At 47.0% G+C, this 19,165-nt stretch overlaps 1 protein-coding gene across 1 annotated transcript; it reads left to right on the top strand.

The window, feature by feature from the left end:
* Nucleotides 1-7,496: 7,496 nt before the first annotated feature.
* On the top strand, nucleotides 7,497-17,130 carry xylt2 (xylosyltransferase II). The gene is made up of 11 exons (XM_079177391.1): nucleotides 7,497-7,638; nucleotides 11,179-11,725; nucleotides 11,967-12,142; nucleotides 13,513-13,715; nucleotides 14,150-14,230; nucleotides 14,338-14,554; nucleotides 14,893-15,069; nucleotides 15,176-15,432; nucleotides 15,509-15,704; nucleotides 16,033-16,366; nucleotides 16,525-17,130. The coding sequence occupies exons 1-11, from the start codon at nucleotides 7,507-7,509 to the stop codon at nucleotides 16,845-16,847; spliced, it is 2,643 nt and encodes an 880-aa protein (XP_079033517.1). The 5' UTR covers nucleotides 7,497-7,506; the 3' UTR covers nucleotides 16,848-17,130.
* The last annotated feature ends 2,035 nt before the right edge of the window (nucleotides 17,131-19,165 follow it).

The raw sequence follows: 19,165 nt of genomic DNA, 5'->3' as shown, positions 1-19,165 counted from the left end.
TTTTGGAGAACAGAACAAATCAATGTGTCGACAGCTATAAATAGGTGAGAAATCATCAAGAGTCCCATCGGCCTCAAATGAAAAAATAAGCACGGTAAAGAAACACACATCTTATAGTAACTTCATGAAGGCACTCGCACCTCTTCTGAACCCTCCCTCTCACAGGCTGACCTACGTGCTGGGCCTCGACAGAAGCAAAACAGGTGTCTGATAACATTACAGACCTGACAATGAGGCTTCTGGCTCAGGGACAGCACGATAAAAGAGAAGACAGGTGTGCGCTTACAGTATAATCAACACAAGTAAATAGTGGTTCGCTTTTTGGTTTCATGTAGTCCGTGACTTTCTTCTTCAAGGTGTACCAGCCACCTCAGTAAATATGAATATCCAGTGATTCTCCAGTGAGTACTGTACCTGTCGTTAAGTGTTTGTAACATTCAAAAGTGCCGAGCCACAGCTGTCCTTTCCTGAAGCTCCTCTTTGGTTGCTCCTTCACCATCATCTCAACATAAACTCTCGTCTTAAAGTCTTGAGGTATCTGAAGGATCCAGTCGTGATCCAGTCTCCAACAAGTCTCGTGTGATTTTTTTTGGTAACTTCCTCTGTTTATAAAGCTTTCACGTGTCTCTCACATGCATCATAGAGAAGCTCGCTTCAGTAATCAATCACACAGGTAGAACAGGGCTGCTGGTGTCAGAGGTGATAGGAGGAGGCGTGTCGGGCCCGGTGCTGGTGTAGATGCTCTGAGGAGGAGAGATGTCGTACGGCAGCTCCATCGAGTGGCGGATGCTCTCTTCATAAGTAGGAGGAGGCTGGAGGAAATGAGTCAAAACAAGACGGATTTTAGGAACACAGTTTCAAAGTACGAGATTTTGTTAACAGGAGCGCGCAGGACTCTGGTGGGACGAGAGCAGGTGTACATCGATGTTCATCCATTTTTCCCGGATGTCGAATTTTTAATATTAAGATGTCGGCCATGTTATCTGCCCAGAGAGTTGTTTTGTTGCTGCTGTTTACATTCCTCTTGATGCAAATTTAAGAAGATGCACTACTGTTTAGTTTTGTCTTGTGAAGCATCAAAGGACTACTGCATTTCTTTGTGCAACCCTATAATAAATGATCTTTGAACCTTAAACAGTGTAATGACATGAGGTCTATTTGTTCAGTTTCTGTTGACACCATCATGATGTTAATTAAATTCCATGTTGTAGCACTGAGGTCATTATTGGTGGTGCTGTACTGGACAAAGTATATATTCTGGACCCCTCGTGTCTCAATATAATGTAGTCCAATACAACACCACCTTAAACTACCATGACACCAAACACTGACTAGATTGTACAGGTGTACCTAATAAACTGACCACTCAGTGTATGTATTCAATGCAAAGCTTTGGATTGAATGGTGTTATTTGAATTGTGTTAACAGTATAAGACAAGTTGATCCAGTACAGCAATGAGCAAACTTAGAAGCTGCAATAGGTGTACCATCGATATATAAGAGATCAATTTAAATATGGAAGACCCTAATAAAAACTCCTGCGACCCACCAGTCTTTGGAGTGACTGAAGTCTTTGCTACTTGTCCATGTGAGACTATTACTGTGATTTACAGACAGAGACAAAACAAACTAAACAGAATCTACAGAAGTCAGAAACAGTATAACTACTTAAGGTGATAACCGCAAATTTATTCACGGTGGAACAGAAAATATTTTTCCTCGGGATGAAAAGTGAAAACACCCTGAGGTCTGATATCCATCCCTGAAAATAAGTGGATCATGTTTGTATTTACTCTACCAATTAATCTCCCCGTCAGTCGCCTGGAACATACTTTTTCTCCAGTACATTATCTTTCTGATCACATCTGGCTGATTCCCTTTACCCGGCTGGGTCTTCTTATCTTTTAATTGCTTGGGGACCCTCGGGCGACAGGAGCAACCCCACAACCCTGCCCTCTGTGTGATACACACCACAAACACACACACACACACACACACACACACACACACACACACACACACACACACACACACACATACACACACCAGGCCGCTAAGTTTTACTACCATCCTGCCTTGGTCCGCAGGACAGACAGGGGCAGATATTAAGGGGCCATCGGTTGAACTTTAGTTATGGGGAGGGAGACTTTTAAGTGACTGGTGATGGGTTGACTGGAAAGTACTGTGTGTGCCTTCTTTGTGTGTGTGTGTGCGTGTGTGTGTGTGTGTGTGTGTGTAAGGGATGGGCAGCCATGCTAAGGATTGTTTAATTAAGGAAAAAGGGGGAAGGTCAAAGTAGGAAAAAAATCAGTAAAGACGGGAGCACAAAGCTGCATTCTCGTGCTCTGTTTGCACTCAGGACGCTGGCCCTTAATTTATGTTTGATGTGCCTCTTACTCATTACCTTGCTTGCTCAAGCGTTGTGCGAGTCAAAAGCTCAGCGAAAGATCAACACGGTAAAACCTTGGAACGCGGCCGCCAGCGCAATTCCGCAGCGAGCACGAGATGAGCCGATAGAGAATCCTGTTTACTGCGGTCTAATCTTTGAACACGCTCTTGTTACAATATTGTATGACAGCGCGGTCATAATATAAAGAGCCCGCTTCTCATTATCTCCATTCATTGTGAAGGTACACGCCGGGGGGCCTCCATAATAACACGAGTTTACATTATGAGATTTAGCTTTTCCTCAAACTGTAACAGGAGCACAACATCTTCTCTGTTGCCGGACGGAAACAGCAGCACCTGAACGTACTCCATTGTCAAAAAGCATTTGTGACTGTATCAAGTGCCGCGACACATTCCTAATCCCTAATTTAGCTGACCTCGGTCACAATGGGTCCATTGAGGCCGAAGCGGTCCGCGATCATCATGTGGATCTGCCTCTGGCGGTCCTTCTTTCGGACGCTCTCGTAGGAGGGGAGCCTCGGCAGGGGGCCCTCCAGTGTGGGCAGGCTGTAGCTGGAGGGCAGGCCGACGAAGAACAGCTGACCCGCCTGCTGAGACGCACAACACAGAGGGACACTCATGAGGGACGGGAAACAGAAGCTTTTATGTGGCACTTTAAAGCTCATTTGATGTTCCCGGTGATATGTTTACTGCATAGTGTGTGGACAGTGTACACAGAAGGGAAGAGGGATGCTTTGAGTGGCTCTCTCACCTGAGTGCTGTCATCCATGATCTGAGTCGGCTCGAGACAAGGAGATCCCACCAGTGTCTGCCTGCTGCTGTAGTACTGAGGAGGAGCGTGCTGTAAAACAAGCAGTCATAACTGTGTCTCAGAAAGAGGAGCATTAGCAGTTATCCTGCTGCAATTAGTCAAAAATCCACTCCTTTCAGCCCAATTAACCAATGTTCATGCCTTGGTTAATCACTGTAGACACTGGCTGGTTTAGCGATGCCATAAATCATCTAATCAATGAGAAGACCACCCTCCAATTTCCGTTCCTCCTCCCAGTCCCACCCACTCTAAAACAAGGTGCAATCCTGAAAAAAAAAAGACAAGCCCGGAAAACTCTGTAATTGCCTGGAGTCTAAATGAGTCTCCTTTGTGTGGGGAACAATGCGATGTCCTACTGTGCATCAGGGTCCCTCGGCAACAAACCCCACCGTGTGGTCTGTTCAGTGTCTCTCTCTTCCCCTTGTAACTGCAGCAGGTACCTCTTAACGAGCACACTCCACTGCACATTATGGCCTCGTATGTCATTCGGGCCGGCAGTGCAACAAAGTCAATTTGTCGCCTGACTCGGATTTAAAGGATAAGAGACGTTGGGACAACTTTTGCTTTTTTTGCTGAGGAGATTTCCTCTGACTGAGAGGCAACAAACGTCTAAAAAGTGGTATTGAAACATCAGATTTATCTTTTTCCCAGGCCAGTTAATACAAACAATGACATCACTCACACTTAAGAGTGACGCAAACTAACGACCTTTGCCATAATCCTCACGTCGTTTCAGAGGGAGACTGACGACACCAAAGAAGTGATGTCAAAGGTCACTTTCCCCTCGCTGGTTTGTACTTTTAAGAAGCAACAAAAAAAAGAAAAGTCCTCAAGGAAGAGAAGAAAAAAAAGGAGACTTGTCCTTTTGTCTCCTGCCATTTATTCAGCCAGTGTGAAAAAGCACAACCGTGTAAAATCAGTGCTGAAGTCGGGGGAGGACCCCGGCGGCAGTGTGTGCCTTTTTCCACCGCCGCAACCTAAAGGAGACCCATTGTCCCCCTTGTGTCCCCAACACCCACGGAGGGGTCGGCCCACTATTCATGGTGCAAACTGAAGCAGGGAAAGGTATGTGACGATGAAGTTGAAGACGTGAAATGTCCCACAGGAGCACAATGAAAGTGTTTGTGTGTGTGTGCGTTTCATTCGTGGAATGACTAACCTTCACTTTCTGTCTCCTTATAATAAAAACAACACAAAGCCTTTTCGGTTCCAGGGAAATATTGACTCTGAAGTCTATTAATTATCCCGTGGCAAATTAAAATGAACTCTGAAATTCAGAAAATATGGGTGCAGACTCTGTCACTCTGTTTACGATCACGATGTGTTTTACTGTTCTGAACGTTGTGTACCTACACAGCTGTAACTAAGACCGCTATGTACCAGTGAAACGCTCTGTTAACTCCTTAAATGGGACAACAGGACTCCTCCGTTAAAAACTTAAAACCCACAGCTTGAACAGAGCTTCCTGTCTGTTGAAGGGGGAGGTGTGAGTGGTGTCTCTGCGACCCAAAGATAACACTCAGACTTCACCCCTGTGACTCAAGGAGGAGAGAAACAAGTCAGGAAGAGGAAGCAGAGAGAATGAACATCCAATGAAAAGGTACCGCTGTGTTTACGTTTCCTCCTCACCTCGTCCTGAACCATCGCCCACAGCTTTATCCACTTACCTGTTTTTAGGTTGAGGGATTTGTGATGTTTGAGGTGTGAAAAAAATAGATTCATAATGACATGAAAGGCCACACACTCTCTTAAAGATTAGGTTGTTTTGCTTCACCTGCTACGCCGACGTTAGCAACAAAATCTGATTTGCAGTGATTTAATTACACTGGTGCTGAAGTAGCATCAATATGCGCGGTAAGTGCTGATTCTGTCCAATTGCATTAGAGTTACTGTGGCAGATATTTCTGGAGGGCAGCTAATCCACCGCCCGACAATGATCATATCGGGTTTATTGTAGTCCTTTTCCCACAGCCATGCAAATTGAATGTGACACTCTGTAATGGCGCGACACCGAGTGCACATGGTGTCTTTGAGTCCTCTCTCTCTCTCTCTGCAGCGGGACCTCAACAACTGAACATAGGAGACACTTTTAAGAAAGAAAACACTTTCTCCCTTTTGTTTTTTTTTCTCACCATATCTGCACGTGGCCCCTGATAGGAGCAGAATTTGCAGCACTGAAGATCCTTGTGATAGATGACGGACAGCAGCACCACAATAACCACAAAGAACACCAGAGAGGAAACTAATTGAAAAGCAGGAGAGAAGGAAATGTCTGTTAGTCGCTGTTAAACAAACTGACTTTTTTGTTTGTTTTCTGGCTGGGAAACAACTTGTAAAAGAACAGTTTTGTCCTTTTTAGCAGTTCGGTGAATTTGGTTAAATGCAGCGAGCTGAAGCACTTTGAGTTCTGACTGACAGTCTGTCTCTGCAGTTTAAAAAAAACTTAAAGGTGTAATTTCTCTCCTGGGGCTCTGGCTGTCTGTCAAAAAACAATGACAGCTGGGAAATAATAGACGAACTCTGTAATTAATTATAGTTCAAAGCTCTGTGCAATATGTGACGGATCAAATGAGCTGTTAACTATAAAAGGGAAGTATCCACCCTTATCACAATGCTGCAATATGTCTAGAATAAGTGCAATCATGCAGGAAGCAGAACATTTAAAATCACTTTCCAGAGACACATGCTGAGAGACAAAACAAGCTTTCTTCATAACATTTTTAAGAGTTAACTTACAGCATGCAGCGACCACTGTGAGCTGATCCGAAGTCAGCTGTGAGGATGGGATGGTTGGACTTGCAGTTGTGGACATTTCTTCTGTGTAAACTGTCAGCGTCCCAATGACAAATCCTCCTGAACTCATCAGGCTCAACACGAAGCCTCTCATGTCAGCAGAGAAGGAAACGGAGAGCGGCTCCGTCGCTCCTCGTCATTGTCTGCTCGGTCCCGGACAGTCTACATGCGCGCTCTCTCTCTCTCTCTCTCTCTCTCTCTCTCTCTCTCTCTCTCTCTGCAAGTGGGGATCGAACCCTCTCCGCTCGGTAAACACACGCAGCGCGTGTGTGTGGAGCTCGTGGAGGCGCACTGACGCCCTCTCAACGGCCGCGTGACGTCGCTCTGACTCCGAGCAGCAGCCCCCAGATTTATTACAGACGGCTCCCCAGAAAACAGCAATATAACCTGTCTCACGGGCCGATCACGACCAGTTCAGATGATGTTGAGGAGGTAGACAGCACGCTGCTTCCTCCGCCGTGGATCCAGACCACTAGATTAACTCACCGGATGCCTGAGCTGGGGTCCCGTTACCCTGGAGATCGCGGGGGTCCCGTCCCGAGATGAGACAAAGGGCCACAATGTAGAGTTAGTATTCATGGAGGGGGAACTGCTTTTCTCTTTAAACAACAGACTTATAATAATTAAGACAAATGCCTGTCAGAAGTTACTGATACTAAAAACAAGGAATAAATAAAATGGATAGAGATTAACATTATAAACCACAACTTTAAGTAATAAGGATGAACAATAGATTAGATGTATTGGTCTATTCATGGCTGGATTTATCTGATAAAGGCTGACCTCATCTAACTATGGTCTGTGCGTCTTCCGTTGACAGGGTGGATCTCTAAAGTGTGTTCTCAACATATTGACTCTGATAAAGCCTTTCTGACTTGGATCAATAAACTATATTATATATTAAGGACCAAAGGCAGCAGGAGGAAGGAAGTCAGCTGTAACCTGATAATAAGAAGCTGTGGGCTACTCCAACACAATGAAGGATAGAAGTATATGGTCACATGATGTATTTCATAACCCAAAACATTATTCTGTCTGTATATGTAATATTTTAGTTATTGTGGATTATTTAATATTCTTTACTGTTGTATTACTTAATTACTTACTTATTGTTTTTTTACTATGTCTCTTGTTCGCACTATACTGTATATATATATATATATATATATATATATATATATATATATATATATATATATATATATATATATATATATTAGACTAATGAAGACTAATAACGGATTATCATATAAGATTTTATAAGATTTTTTTTTTAAAGTCTGCATTTAACTGTAGAAGATGTACTCAGTAGGAATATGTAATGATTAAAAAAAAGGTTCTGCTGCAGACGGAAACATGAAATATGTGGATTTGTCGCAATGAAAATAAAAAGACAAATTTAGCAGCAACCTGAGGATGGCGAACGCCATCGCGTGCCCGCGCAGCTCAGAATGCGCCACGCACGCGCTCCTCCTCAACTGGAGTCGAGAAAAATGGTGGCCAGCGATCGAGTACAGAAGCTGCTCCGCCGATATAAACTAGCGATAGCCGCCGCGTTAACTATCTTGCTGGTCCAGGGGCTCGTGGTATGGAGCCTGAGGAGTCTGGAGGAGGGCGAGGCAGAGGTGAGTCCCAGTCCGTCACAGATGATCTGTTTCTGTGAGGGTTTAATTCTAGAGCTAAACCGCTAACGTAGCGCTTAGCTCCCTGTGTGTTATGATACAGTAGCGCTAGCCGATGCTAGCTGAGTTAGCCGCTGAGTGAACAGCGCCGCTCCGAAACATTTCGGTAACGTTACAACCGGAGCAGCCCCGTCCTGTCTGTCTGTCAGCGACCACGACAGTTCAGTTGACATTACTACGTGTTTATAACTAAGAAATCATACGTATTTATAGTACTGGTGTAATGGTTGTTAACTTGTTAACTTGTTTAAGAAGCGGCAGTGGTCACTGACGTTACATTTCATTTGGAGTCACTGTTGATGATGATGATGATGATGATGATGATGAGTAAGTACCAACGTTACACATCGAAGAGTCAAAAGGGCGGCTATGAAGTGATGCAACTTTTCAGGAGCACGTGAAAGTACTCCGTTATGATTCATTGATCACAAACCGTTCGTCACGATGAGCTGAAAACGCGCCATTAGGCACCTCTGCACATCTGCTCCACTGTTTGTGTTTATATCGACACGCTGCTCTTTGTATGTGACCTTCACTCAGCTGTGAATCACACCTAAACACCCGCAGAGGGATAACGGTGAAAGTGGATCCTCTCCATGCGACTGAAACAACCCATCTAACATTAACCACCATGGGAAGCTTATCTCTGTGTCTCCCCCGCACACCTGGAGCGCTCCGCCCTGAGGCAGTGGCTGCTCCTGGTCTCCCACTGAATGAGGTTTGTTAACAGATGTGACACGTGGAGGAGTCTTTCTTTTAGTGAGTGTCACAGGAATGCACGCTGAAACCTGAGTGAACCTGAGGAACGCTGCTGGATCCCTGATCATGATATATAACAAGCGTGGACGCACTGTGTATGATGTCCCTCCCAGCACGGACACCAGTGCCTGCAGGGTGAAGCTGGCGGCAGGTGTAATGCTAAAGTTTGACCCGGAGATGCTTTAAATAAGTGATCGTGATTCTGTTGTCGGTGCCAATCCACCAATCCTCAGTCTCAACGAAGTAATCCATTTCCTTAAACGGGAAGTTGTGACATGTGGTTCATCTTGTTGCTTTTTAATTCAATCACCTGTTTGCACATTGAGCCTCTGGGCTTTCTGCTCCCTCATCAGGTGCATTCAGGCTTAAACATGCTTCAGCAGAGTCACAGAGACACGTCTGTGGGCGTCTGTGGTCGACTGTAGATCACAGAGGACTGTGAAGGAGCAGACGTACACACCTGTAAAATCCCATCACTGCTGCACACAAGTATTTGCTGTGTTTCTTTTTAAAGAAACAATTTCAAGTTGAAAACGGTTCTTGTTTGTTCTTGGTGAACTCTGGCTTCGGTAATGTGACACTGCTGCTCAGCCTGACATGAAACTATGTTGGCAGACATCTGTGCAAATGTCAGCGCGCTGCGTCGTTGCATGTTCTAACTCGGATCTGCTCTAATCGGTGGCTCGCTGTGCATGTGTGAACTCGGCCACATTGGTTTGTATTTAAAGCCCTTGAAGGGGGGGGAAGGACAGAAGAAGAAGAAGAAGAAGAAGAAGAAGAAGAAGAAGAAGAAGAAGAAGAAGAAGAAGAAGAAGAAGAAGAAGAAGACTGTCATCCTCTGCTTGCCTGTGCTGTCCTACAGAGCTGAGCGCTCGCTGCTGCTTCACCGCTTCAGCAGATGGTGATGCCGATATGGTTTACCCTCCTCTTTTAATTGGAAAGAGAAGAGGCTGCACGGCTCGCCTTTGAATCAATACACGTTTTGACACGATGGCGTTAATTAAAAGCTGTGAAAGCGAGTGATAAGGAAAGTGGAAACATTAGCTCCGTCTTACTCCTGCAGCCCGAAAATATCTGTCGGTGTCAGCTGGCAAGATGAAGTTCACGGTGGTGTTTTTATTCATACATCAGGACTTTGATGTTGAGAACAAACGTTTTTTCTCTTTAGCATGAATCTCTAGCTGTGTGAACCGGGTGTCTTCAGGAAACCAGCTTTCTTCTTGAGGAGACGTTTGGACCACAACACCGACAATAACTCAGGCGCATGTAGACTCACTGAAAGAGGCCCCGCGCTGCAACGACTGGTGTGTCACTGGGCTTCACAATGCCTCGCACTGTACTGGGTCTAAGAGTCCAGTTGGCCACCGGCAGCAGACTCTGCTGTGTTGGTTGGCAGCTGGTTTTCGTTGGCACGGTGTTATCTGGCTCCCCGTCCCACCACGCAGCAGCAGCGGTCTCCCGTTCCTTTCCGCCACATCGTCTGACAAGAGGCAGAGAGAGCTCTCAGCCCACTCGCTGCTCTTCCTCCTCTTCCTCCTCTTCTTCCCACAGCGCACATTTTGAAGCGCCCTTTTGTGTGATCCAGTAATCTGGTGTGCCAAAGCTGAGATGCTGTTTGGCTAGAAGATTTTTAAAAATGGCTAAAGTCTTGTTTTTGAAGGTGGGATCTGTGCTCCAGTGAGACTGATTCCCTCGATACTCTTGAATTAAAATGATACCGTACGCTGTGGGTATTTAAACTGCAGGAGAACTCACTGACATGTTTTATTTGTCTATTGGAGGAACACAACACATCCCTTGGAATGGATCTTTCCCTGATTGCTGTTACTTCCAGTTTTGTGACATTTGAACAGTTTGACTAAACCGATGTACTGTAATGTAGGAGGATCACGTCTTTTGGACATTTCAGAGTTTCTAAAGTCTCAGAGGATGATTTTTGAGATGTGAATCTCATACAAAAATCATGCAGTCATGATGGAATGAAGATATATTAATTATAAAAACATTAAAGAATAATGATGCCTAGCTGGGTCAAATCCGGCACTAATCTCAGGCAAAGAGAGTGTGTGCAGTATCTGACATCTATATTCACTGTATTTACCCCTCTGATATAAGTGCATTTCTTTTCTTTTTTTGCACAAACATGCAGTAAAAACAAATGAGGATTCCCTGTACAACCTCCTTAATGTCTGAGGTTTCATGCTCTGTTTCCGTGTTCGTGTCTACGTTTGTTTGCATTCTTCCTGCATTTTCTTCTTGCCAGAGGGTGCAGACAGAGGTTGGTTGAGGTCTCTTCAGTTAATCACTGAATTCATTACGTGTGTGTGTGTGTGTGTGTGTGTGTGTGTGTGTGTGTGTGTGTGTGTGTGTGTGTGTGTGTGTGTGTGTGTGTGTGTGTGTGTGTGTGTGTGTGTGTGTGTGTGTGTGTGTGTGTGTGTGTGTGTGTGTGTGGCTATCCAGAACTGTGCCTTTTGCAGATTAGCTTCACAAAAAGGCAGCGGCTCAGCTAAAAATAACCCAGATCAGAGAAATGGGAAGAAAGAGAAGTAAACACATCCTTCCCTCTGGGGCTCCTGCAGCTGTTGTCTTAGTGGTGGTCTTAGTTTACCTCAAGTTATTCCTGGATTGTGAATCAACGTTTCCTCCCAGTAGTGTTTGTCCAAGATGTTCTTAGCAATAACCCCCCCCCACCTTCTCTTTCCTGCTTTCTTCTTCTCTCCTCAGAGAAAAACACGGCGGTCTAAGCTGCCTGACCACAACAGCCAGGACCTCAAACGAGACGCCTCTCTTTGGGAGAAACAAAACTCTTTGTCGGGGAGGAACCGGGGCCGATGGAGCGGCAGGTCGGAGAGGACGGGCGGCACGGCGGCCAGTGCGCTGAGGAGAGGGACCAGCCGCAGAGGGGAGAAGCCGGGCATCAGGCCGAAGTCTCCCCAGGAGAGGGGGATGACGGGAGCCGGGCTGGACGGCGTGGTCCTCCACGACCCGTCCAGCAGCCGTAACTTCAGCGATACGCGAGGCGGAGCCGACGGGGCGGCCAAGTTACCGGCCGCCGCCGCCGTACTGGGGGAGCCGGGCAGCGTGGACGGGGCGCACCACCCCCCCAGCAGTGACTTTGTGCCCAAATGTGACATCGGAGGCAAGGACGCGCTGTCGGCCCTTCATCGCGCCGGGTCGCAGCAGTGCAGACAGGAGATCGGTAACATCGTGTGTCAGCATCAGGCCGGGAAGCTGATGCCGGACGCACTCCCTCAGTTCTGCCCCCAGCTCGGTGAGAACAAACACAAATAGTATCTTTATTTGGAGATCTTGTGGTTTACATACTTGAGAACATGCATTTTTGAAGTCACTAGGATTTGTTCCAACAACAATAAAAGAATTCCCATAAATGTGGTACTATGTAACCTGCTAAAACCATCTTTTATCCACCGAACAGTGTCTTTCTCTACACCCAGCCTGTGAGATTTCTCTGGTCCCTGCTGATTCAGTCCTTTTATGTCCTCTTTGACCAGGAATATCAAATCAGGTCCAGGCCTTTGGCGAGCTGGACAACAGCCTGTCCGGAGTGGAGAACCCCGTCAGAGTGGCTTTCGTTCTGATGGTGCACGGCCGAGCTATACGGCAGCTCAAGCGCCTCATCAAGGCCATATATCACCGCGACCACTACTACTACATCCACGTGGACAAGGTGAGCCCTACAGGGAGACTACCAAACACTCTCTGTAACATGTACATGGCATCGCAAATGCACTCAGACGGCACAATCCTGCACGAGAGAATTCCTTCTTCTTCTTCTGCTGGTGGTGCGAGCTTTTTGTTTATTTACGGTGATGCTGAACACTGAGGCGCGTTATTTGGCTCCCTGCTCAGTTCTGGCTTTGCGGCGCTCACAAACGCTTTTACCGGTTAGTTCTTGGTGCACGATGGAGGTTAAATATATCCCGTGGGGCTGGCGGTGTGGTAAAGGGGATTAGCCTGGATAGAGTGAAGTGTGGTTATTCTTAGAGGCCGGATTTAGTGGAGGAAAAGTCTGCTATCGTGTGCAGCTCGAAGACAAATGTACGGCCGACCTCAGGTGCCTGTCGTCGGTGCACCTGTTTAGCCCGGAAAGGTTGTCGAGTCCTGGAGAGTCGCTCTGTTCGGCTGCCAAAGGACGGGGGGAAGAGGCTCACCGGAGGCAGTGATGAATAGGTAGTGAGCGGGACTGACGCCATCTCGGACACTGTTATTTATCACGGAGGCAAACGCCTGTTTGACAGATGAGTCTGTGAAACAGGTCATCTTGTACTTGAGTCAGTCTACCAGGCCCCTCTACGAGCGAGGACTGTGAGTTTAGGGCTTTCTCGTTGCTGTTATCTCCTTCATGAACACGGCCAGGATAACCACAGATTGTTCCCGGCTAAATTTAAGACTCGTCCACAAATGTCCACAGTTTATTTAACACAGTGACGGAGCCGGTAGCACACAGTTCGTGCTTCACGAAAACAAAACAATTGGACTTTATGTCCCTGATCAAAGTGTCTTTTCTCTGTTAAACTGCCCATTTATCGCTTCTGGACCTTTTTTATTAGCCGTGTTCATTTGTAAACAGGCTGCGTGTTAATGAGTTGGTAATTAATCTAATTAAAGGGGAATTTTAACAAAAGGTCTTTTTTGAGCCTAGAGATTTTTGGCTTCCTGCTATCATCAGACTCGTGGCTGCGTCTCCCACCACCTCTAATGCCTCTGAATAAAGCTTCACAGCTGCTTGGCTCTTTGACTTCCTTTAACAGAGTCGTATCCTTTAAGCTCCGCTCGTCTCAGTTCTGTGTTGCTATTAGCACTTTGAGAAGGAAAGAGGGAAAAAAGGCAAAACTAGCTCATTTCTATTTCCTCTGTCTTTATGGTGACCCACAACACAAAGCACCATGTGGCTGTTGTTCTGCTCACATCCAATTCTCTTTCAACTGGAGCCAGCTTCGTGCGGTTGTGTTGGCACAGCTGCAGATCTGTGGGCGCTACATTACTACCTTTGTGATGCAGGAACTCCGCCTTTTTTCTGCTTTGTAAACTCTCCAGCGGTCCGGGTACTTGCACCGGGAGGTCCTGCAGCTCGCCCAGCAGTACCCGAACATCCGAGCCACGCCCTGGCGGATGGTCACCATCTGGGGCGGTGCCAGCCTCCTGAAGGCCTACCTACGCAGCATGCAGGACCTGCTCTCCATGGCGGACTGGAAGTGGGATTTTTTCATCAACCTCAGCGCCACAGATTTCCCCACCAGGTCGGCAGATCAACGTCATTGTGATGCATTTAAACGCCATTCGAAGTGTTAAATACATGTGCTGCGCGTCAGAGCCGTGACAACATCTCCAGTATGTGTTGATTATCTCATGATTGCCTGGTGTGCTGGTGGTTTAATCTTTCAATAGAGCGTGCAGATTTGATTCCTTCGCTGACCGACTGTAACATTAGTAGCAGCAGAAGCATTTGCCAGATGAATAGAATATTCTGGTAGCCGCAGTATGAAATCACAGAGCTTAAAGTAAATAAGTCGTCTGATTTCTGGGGCTGCTTTGATTGGTTGGATGCACGCAGACAATCCCATGTCAACGGGAACCCTGTCCACAGTAGCTAATTCCACTCATGAATATTATCAGACAGCCGCCATACTCTTAAACCGAACCTTTCGATTCTCACCTGAACGCCTTCCTGCAGGACCAACGATGAACTGGTGGAGTTCCTGTCGCAGCAAAGAGACAAGAACTTCCTCAAGTCCCACGGGAGAGAAAACGCCCGGTGAGTGTGCCAGCTGTGAGATAAACATTTGTTTTTTGTTTGATAAATGCTGCAAATAGCACCATGGTGTCTTCCTATTGAAACCGTGTTGTCTGTCTGTGTGGAAGGTTTATTAAGAAGCAGGGCCTCGACCGTCTCTTCCACGAGTGCGACAACCACATGTGGCGCCTCGGCGAGCGCAGCATCCCAGAAGGCCTCGAGGTCTCGGGCGGCTCCGATTGGTTCGCGCTCACCCGTCGCTTCGTCGAGTACGTCATGAACTCCCAGGACGACCTGGTGTCGGGGCTGAAGCAGTTCTATTCCTACGCTCTGCTCCCCGCTGAGGTAAGTAAGCCTGAGGTGGCGTGTTTATCTCCCCCCGCAGTCGAGACAAGACAGTTTGATGTACAAGTCTGTCTCAGAAGAGCCCGACAGCGGAGATAATGTAATACTTTAAGCTTCCGGGCGCAGCAGAGGTGCCAGACGAGAGAAGGGCTCCTTTGAGTTTATCTGGCTGTGTGCTTTAAAGTCTTAGAGGAGGTGCAGTGGTTTGTTCCCTGTGGCGCGACCTTTTGCAATTTCGAGCCAGTGGATACAAACAGTTTATACTTCGTCTCTGACCGTTAAACAGTATCTTCACTCTCACACAACACAGCGTAAACGGCGTATTTACTTCCTCCTAGTCCTTCTTCCACACGGTGCTGGGTAACAGTCACATGTGTGAGACCCTGGTGGACAACAACCTGCGCGTCACCAACTGGAACCGTAAGCTGGGCTGTAAATGTCAGTACAAGCACATTGTGGACTGGTGTGGCTGCTCCCCCAATGACTTCAAACCACAAGACCTCATCCGGATCCAGGTGAGCGGACCAGCTGCAGAGCGACGACTGCTTTTTGACCTAGCTTCTAGTTTCCCAGTGTCTCAAAGGCTGTTTTTTTGTGGTTATTCTTTGTTTTTTCTCACAGCAACTGACTCGTCCGACATTCTTTGCACGCAAGTTTGAGTCGACGGTGAACCAGGAGGCCATAGACATCCTGGACACTCACCTGTATGGCCAGTACGCTCCGGGCACCGTTGCCGTTAAGGCGTACTGGGAAAGTCTGTTCGAGCAGCCGGATGGCGTGGCCTCGCTCGGGGACACGGCTCTCACCGCTTACACCGCTTTCTTTCGTCTGGGCCTCAAGAATCTGGCAACTACTCAGAGCAACGTGGAGGCCTGCAGGTCCGTAGACACGGTTCACTTTTTACATTTTTGGGGGAAAAAACAGGTGAAAATAACTGTCTTTTTTTTCCTGCAGGTTTGAACCAGTAGACTACCCTCTGTCAGTACACGTTTACTTTTATGACGACCGCTTCCAAGGGTATCTGGTGCGGCAGGAAGTCCAGGCGGCGGGTTCAGAGGTCAGGGAGACACTGGAGATGTGGGCGGTGCCCCAAGCCACGCTCGTCCTCGAGAGGAACCTGAAGGAGTTTGAAAGGCTCAAGAACCTGGAAGTAAGATGAGGATTCTTCATCATCATCATTGTGCAAACCTTTTAATATCAAGGTGCCTTAAGAAAACTGCTTCACAGGAAGATTTTCTTCCTGATATGGGGAAAAATTGGCTTGATTTTATCGGGGCTTAATTCGACCACAACTAGACTTTGAAGGTTAATTAGGTTTTATTTTAAATACGTTAATTTTGGGAGGTGAGCTAGAGAGTGCTAACATATTCTGTCTGCTTGTCCTCGAACACAATATGAACGTCAGAGCCGGAGGCGGCATTGTATTGCTCTATTGTGTCACATAATCCATTGATTCCTTTTGTCTTTCTCTCCGGCAGATCGGCACAGAGTGGGATCCGAAAGAAAGAATCTTTCGCAACTTTGGCGGCGTGATCGGCCCTTTGAACGAACCACTGGCGGTCCAGAAGTGGGCACGCGGTCCCAACCTCACCGCCACTATCGTGTGGATCGACCCAGCTCTGGTGGTGGCAGCTTCTTACGACATTACCGTGGATGTGGATGCGGAGTACACCCAGTACAAGCCTGCGCTGCAGCGCCCCCTGCGGCCCGGCACCTGGACGGTGCGGGTGTTGAAACAGTGGGAGCGAGTGGCAGAAGTTCGCTTCCTGGTCATGCCCCTAACCTTCAAAGATAAGGAGCCGCTACGCAAAGGTGAGGCGTGGATTCAGAGCGTTTTGATTGTCATTATGTGAGTCTGAAGGACAAAAGCCGGGCGATATTCTGTATCCTTTTTTATATTGAAGGTTTAAAGTTTCTTTGTATCTTTTAAAAACTCCTTTCCGTCTTTAATTTCTCTTTGTCCGCTCCAGAAGAGGACAGCTGGCTCCATGCGGGGCCTCCGGGTAACCTGTACCTGGAGCAGAGCTTCCAGCAGCTGAGCTCCGTTCTCAAGCTGCCCCCCCAGGAGCCGGCCATGCAGGAGGCCCAGCGCAGAGCCCAGCTGGTGGGTCCGCCCCTCGAAGCGTGGGTGGACAGCAGCGTCGGGACCTTCTGGGTCACAGGCGGTCTGTGCGCCACACAGTCCTCCTCCTGCCCGGCCGTGGGGCCGTGCTCCAAGACCTCCTGGAGCTCCCTGTCCCCGGACCCCAAGTCTGAACTGGGCCCGGTCAAAAGCGACGGGCGGATCAGGTAGCCCCCCCAAGAGAGGAGAGACTGTAGACCTCAACGCATACACAGGAAGACCGAGGGAGAGCCGGACCTGCACTGGAGAGAGCTCCAAGAGGACCCGTGTGGACCGGATCTCGTCTCCGAGCTCAGAGGGCACATAAACAAACGGGTCTTCCTGCACTGAGGAGTCGAGGCGTTCTCAGTGAATACAGACTCAAAAGAGGAGGATGTGACTGCTGGAAATTTGCACATAGACGGTTTGCCAGCGCACAGACTGGTGTCATTGTTTGCTGAACGGTTACACGGACGTTTAGTTTTTATTTTCCTGGCACACCGTCTGCCAGTCAGGGTCGGAGTTTGGGGGGGGGGGGGGGGGGGGGGGGGGGGACTCCGTTTGAACGCACAGTTTTCCATTTCTCCTCCGCTTTGAAAGAATCGGGATGTTGTCAAAACTCAACTACGGACTCTTCTTCATTTCAAGGGAGAGCGGAGCCTCTGAACGACAGCGTTGTGCTTATTTTTGAAGCATTGTTGTTCCGTGAGCACGAGGAGCAGATGAAGTGCACTTTACTGTAAGACGGTGACGTTCAACAGAGGTCACTCGGTTACAGTGTTATGGAGTCATCGCTTTCATTTCACAGCACAGACACATCACTAACTACTTGGTACTTGTATTAGGAAGATATAAGAGAGGAGAGAGTTTAGTTCTGTTAACTGTGACACATCTTTGTTTTTGAATGTATTTGTTTCGTCTGTTAGTTCTCTTTAAGTCTTTGATGTCTATTGTCGAAACCCTCAGTGAGTGAGTGAGGAGACCGTAAGTTGAGATTGTTTTGTCAGCTGTTGTTTTTAAGTTTGAGAACGAACTATCTGAAATGAATGAGTCTACTTTGTTGGTTCTTTGATTTAAAGCCAACTTCACAAGATAACACTTTAAAGGAATAGTTTATTGTCCAGAGTTAAATGAGGGGGTTGATACTCCTCTTCTGTTTTGTACGTACGAGGCAGCAGCCGGGTAACTTAGCTTAGCATAAAGACTGGAAACGGCTAGCCTGGTTTCCAAAGGCAACTGAATCAGTCTACCAGCACCTCAAGTATCTGAAGCTCAGATGTTTGTTTAACCCGGAAGAAAAGGGTTAAAAACGACAAATTGCTGCTTTACAGATGATGAGGACTACTTCTGTTAGATGTGCTGTTTTAATACTTCTTAAGGCTAGCTGTTGTGCTAAGCTAACTGCCTGCTGGAGCTTCATAGTAACATGAAAGTGGTATCAATCTTCTACTTCGACGTTAACTCAACAAGACGGCGAATAAGTGTATTTCCCCAAAATGTTTTTTTTTTTTTTTTTTTAGATTGAAGACTTTTAAATTGCAAACTTGTTCCGACACAACACGTTCTACTTCCTGTGTTGTTGTTGTTATTGTGCTCTTGTTTATTATATTTGTTTGTTAATTTCCTCCGGTGCATTTCGATTCAACTCACGTCCACCAACCGCAATGTTAAGCAGTCCGCTGTGTGTTTATCAAGAGAATCTACGCTGCCTTCACTTAGTGAGAAGATGAATTGTTTACGACGAGATATCGGCTTCCAGAGACGTGCAATCAATGCCTTTTCAGAGGATAGTGAGCCCCCCCCCCCCCCCCCCCCCCCGTCTGTGTCTTAGTTAGCTTCTTTTATACCTAATTTTAAATGCTCTTAAATAATAGTCCACACCATATGAGTTTTCAAGTGACCTTGTTCACCTTGCACAGTACAGTTGCTTCAGTGAAGCCCCAGTTTTATGGATATAAGCGAGAGTAAGCGTCGGATCAGATGTTATTTTTCTACGCTGTTTGAGAGGAAGTGTGTGTGTGTGTGTATATGTGTGTGTGTTGTCCGTTCATCTCCAGCTCTGTTAAAGTATTAATCACTGCTGTCTAATCATGTTGTATCTGACAGTCCCACCTGCTCGGTGTCGTTTGAAGCAGACCGTGTGTTTTTTGGGGGGTTCGGGTCTCTTGAGGTCCGTGCTGTTGTGATAACCAGCGGCTGCTGAGTCATGCTGTGGCTCTTATCTGAGGAGCCGGTCACTGTCTGCCTCATCCTGACTGATGACTCAATAAAAACAAACACTTTAACGGTTTTGTAGTGCTGTTTTCTCCCACATGTCTCGTCTAGTGGTCTTAGAATGGTAATTCTTATATTCCAGATGGACTACATTCAACTTTAGTCTTAAATGTCCTGTTTCCGCTGAGGGAAGTAGGACATGTTTATGAGAAGGGGAGGCGCTCTCCAGGGTGCTGAACGCTTCCGTGTTGTCACTTCCTCGTAGCAATGCCCGACATGGTTTCCACTTCATAAAT

Source organism: Pholis gunnellus, assembly GCF_910591455.1.
Source record: "Pholis gunnellus genome assembly, chromosome: 17".
Classification (NCBI taxonomy): domain Eukaryota; kingdom Metazoa; phylum Chordata; class Actinopteri; order Perciformes; family Pholidae; genus Pholis; species Pholis gunnellus.
The sequence above is the reverse complement of the archived record's forward strand: the minus strand, read 5'-3'. Positions and strand labels throughout refer to the sequence as shown.

Coding starts and splice junctions, on each gene's coding strand:
- xylt2 (XM_079177391.1), top strand. CDS start 7,507: ATGGTGGCCAGCGATCGAGTACAGAAGCTGCTCCGCCGATATAAACTA. Junction 7,639..11,178: donor TGGAGGAGGGCGAGGCAGAG/GTGAGTCCCAGT, acceptor TTCTCTCCTCAG/AGAAAAACACGGCGGTCTAA. Junction 14,555..14,892: donor ACGCTCTGCTCCCCGCTGAG/GTAAGTAAGCCT, acceptor ACTTCCTCCTAG/TCCTTCTTCCACACGGTGCT.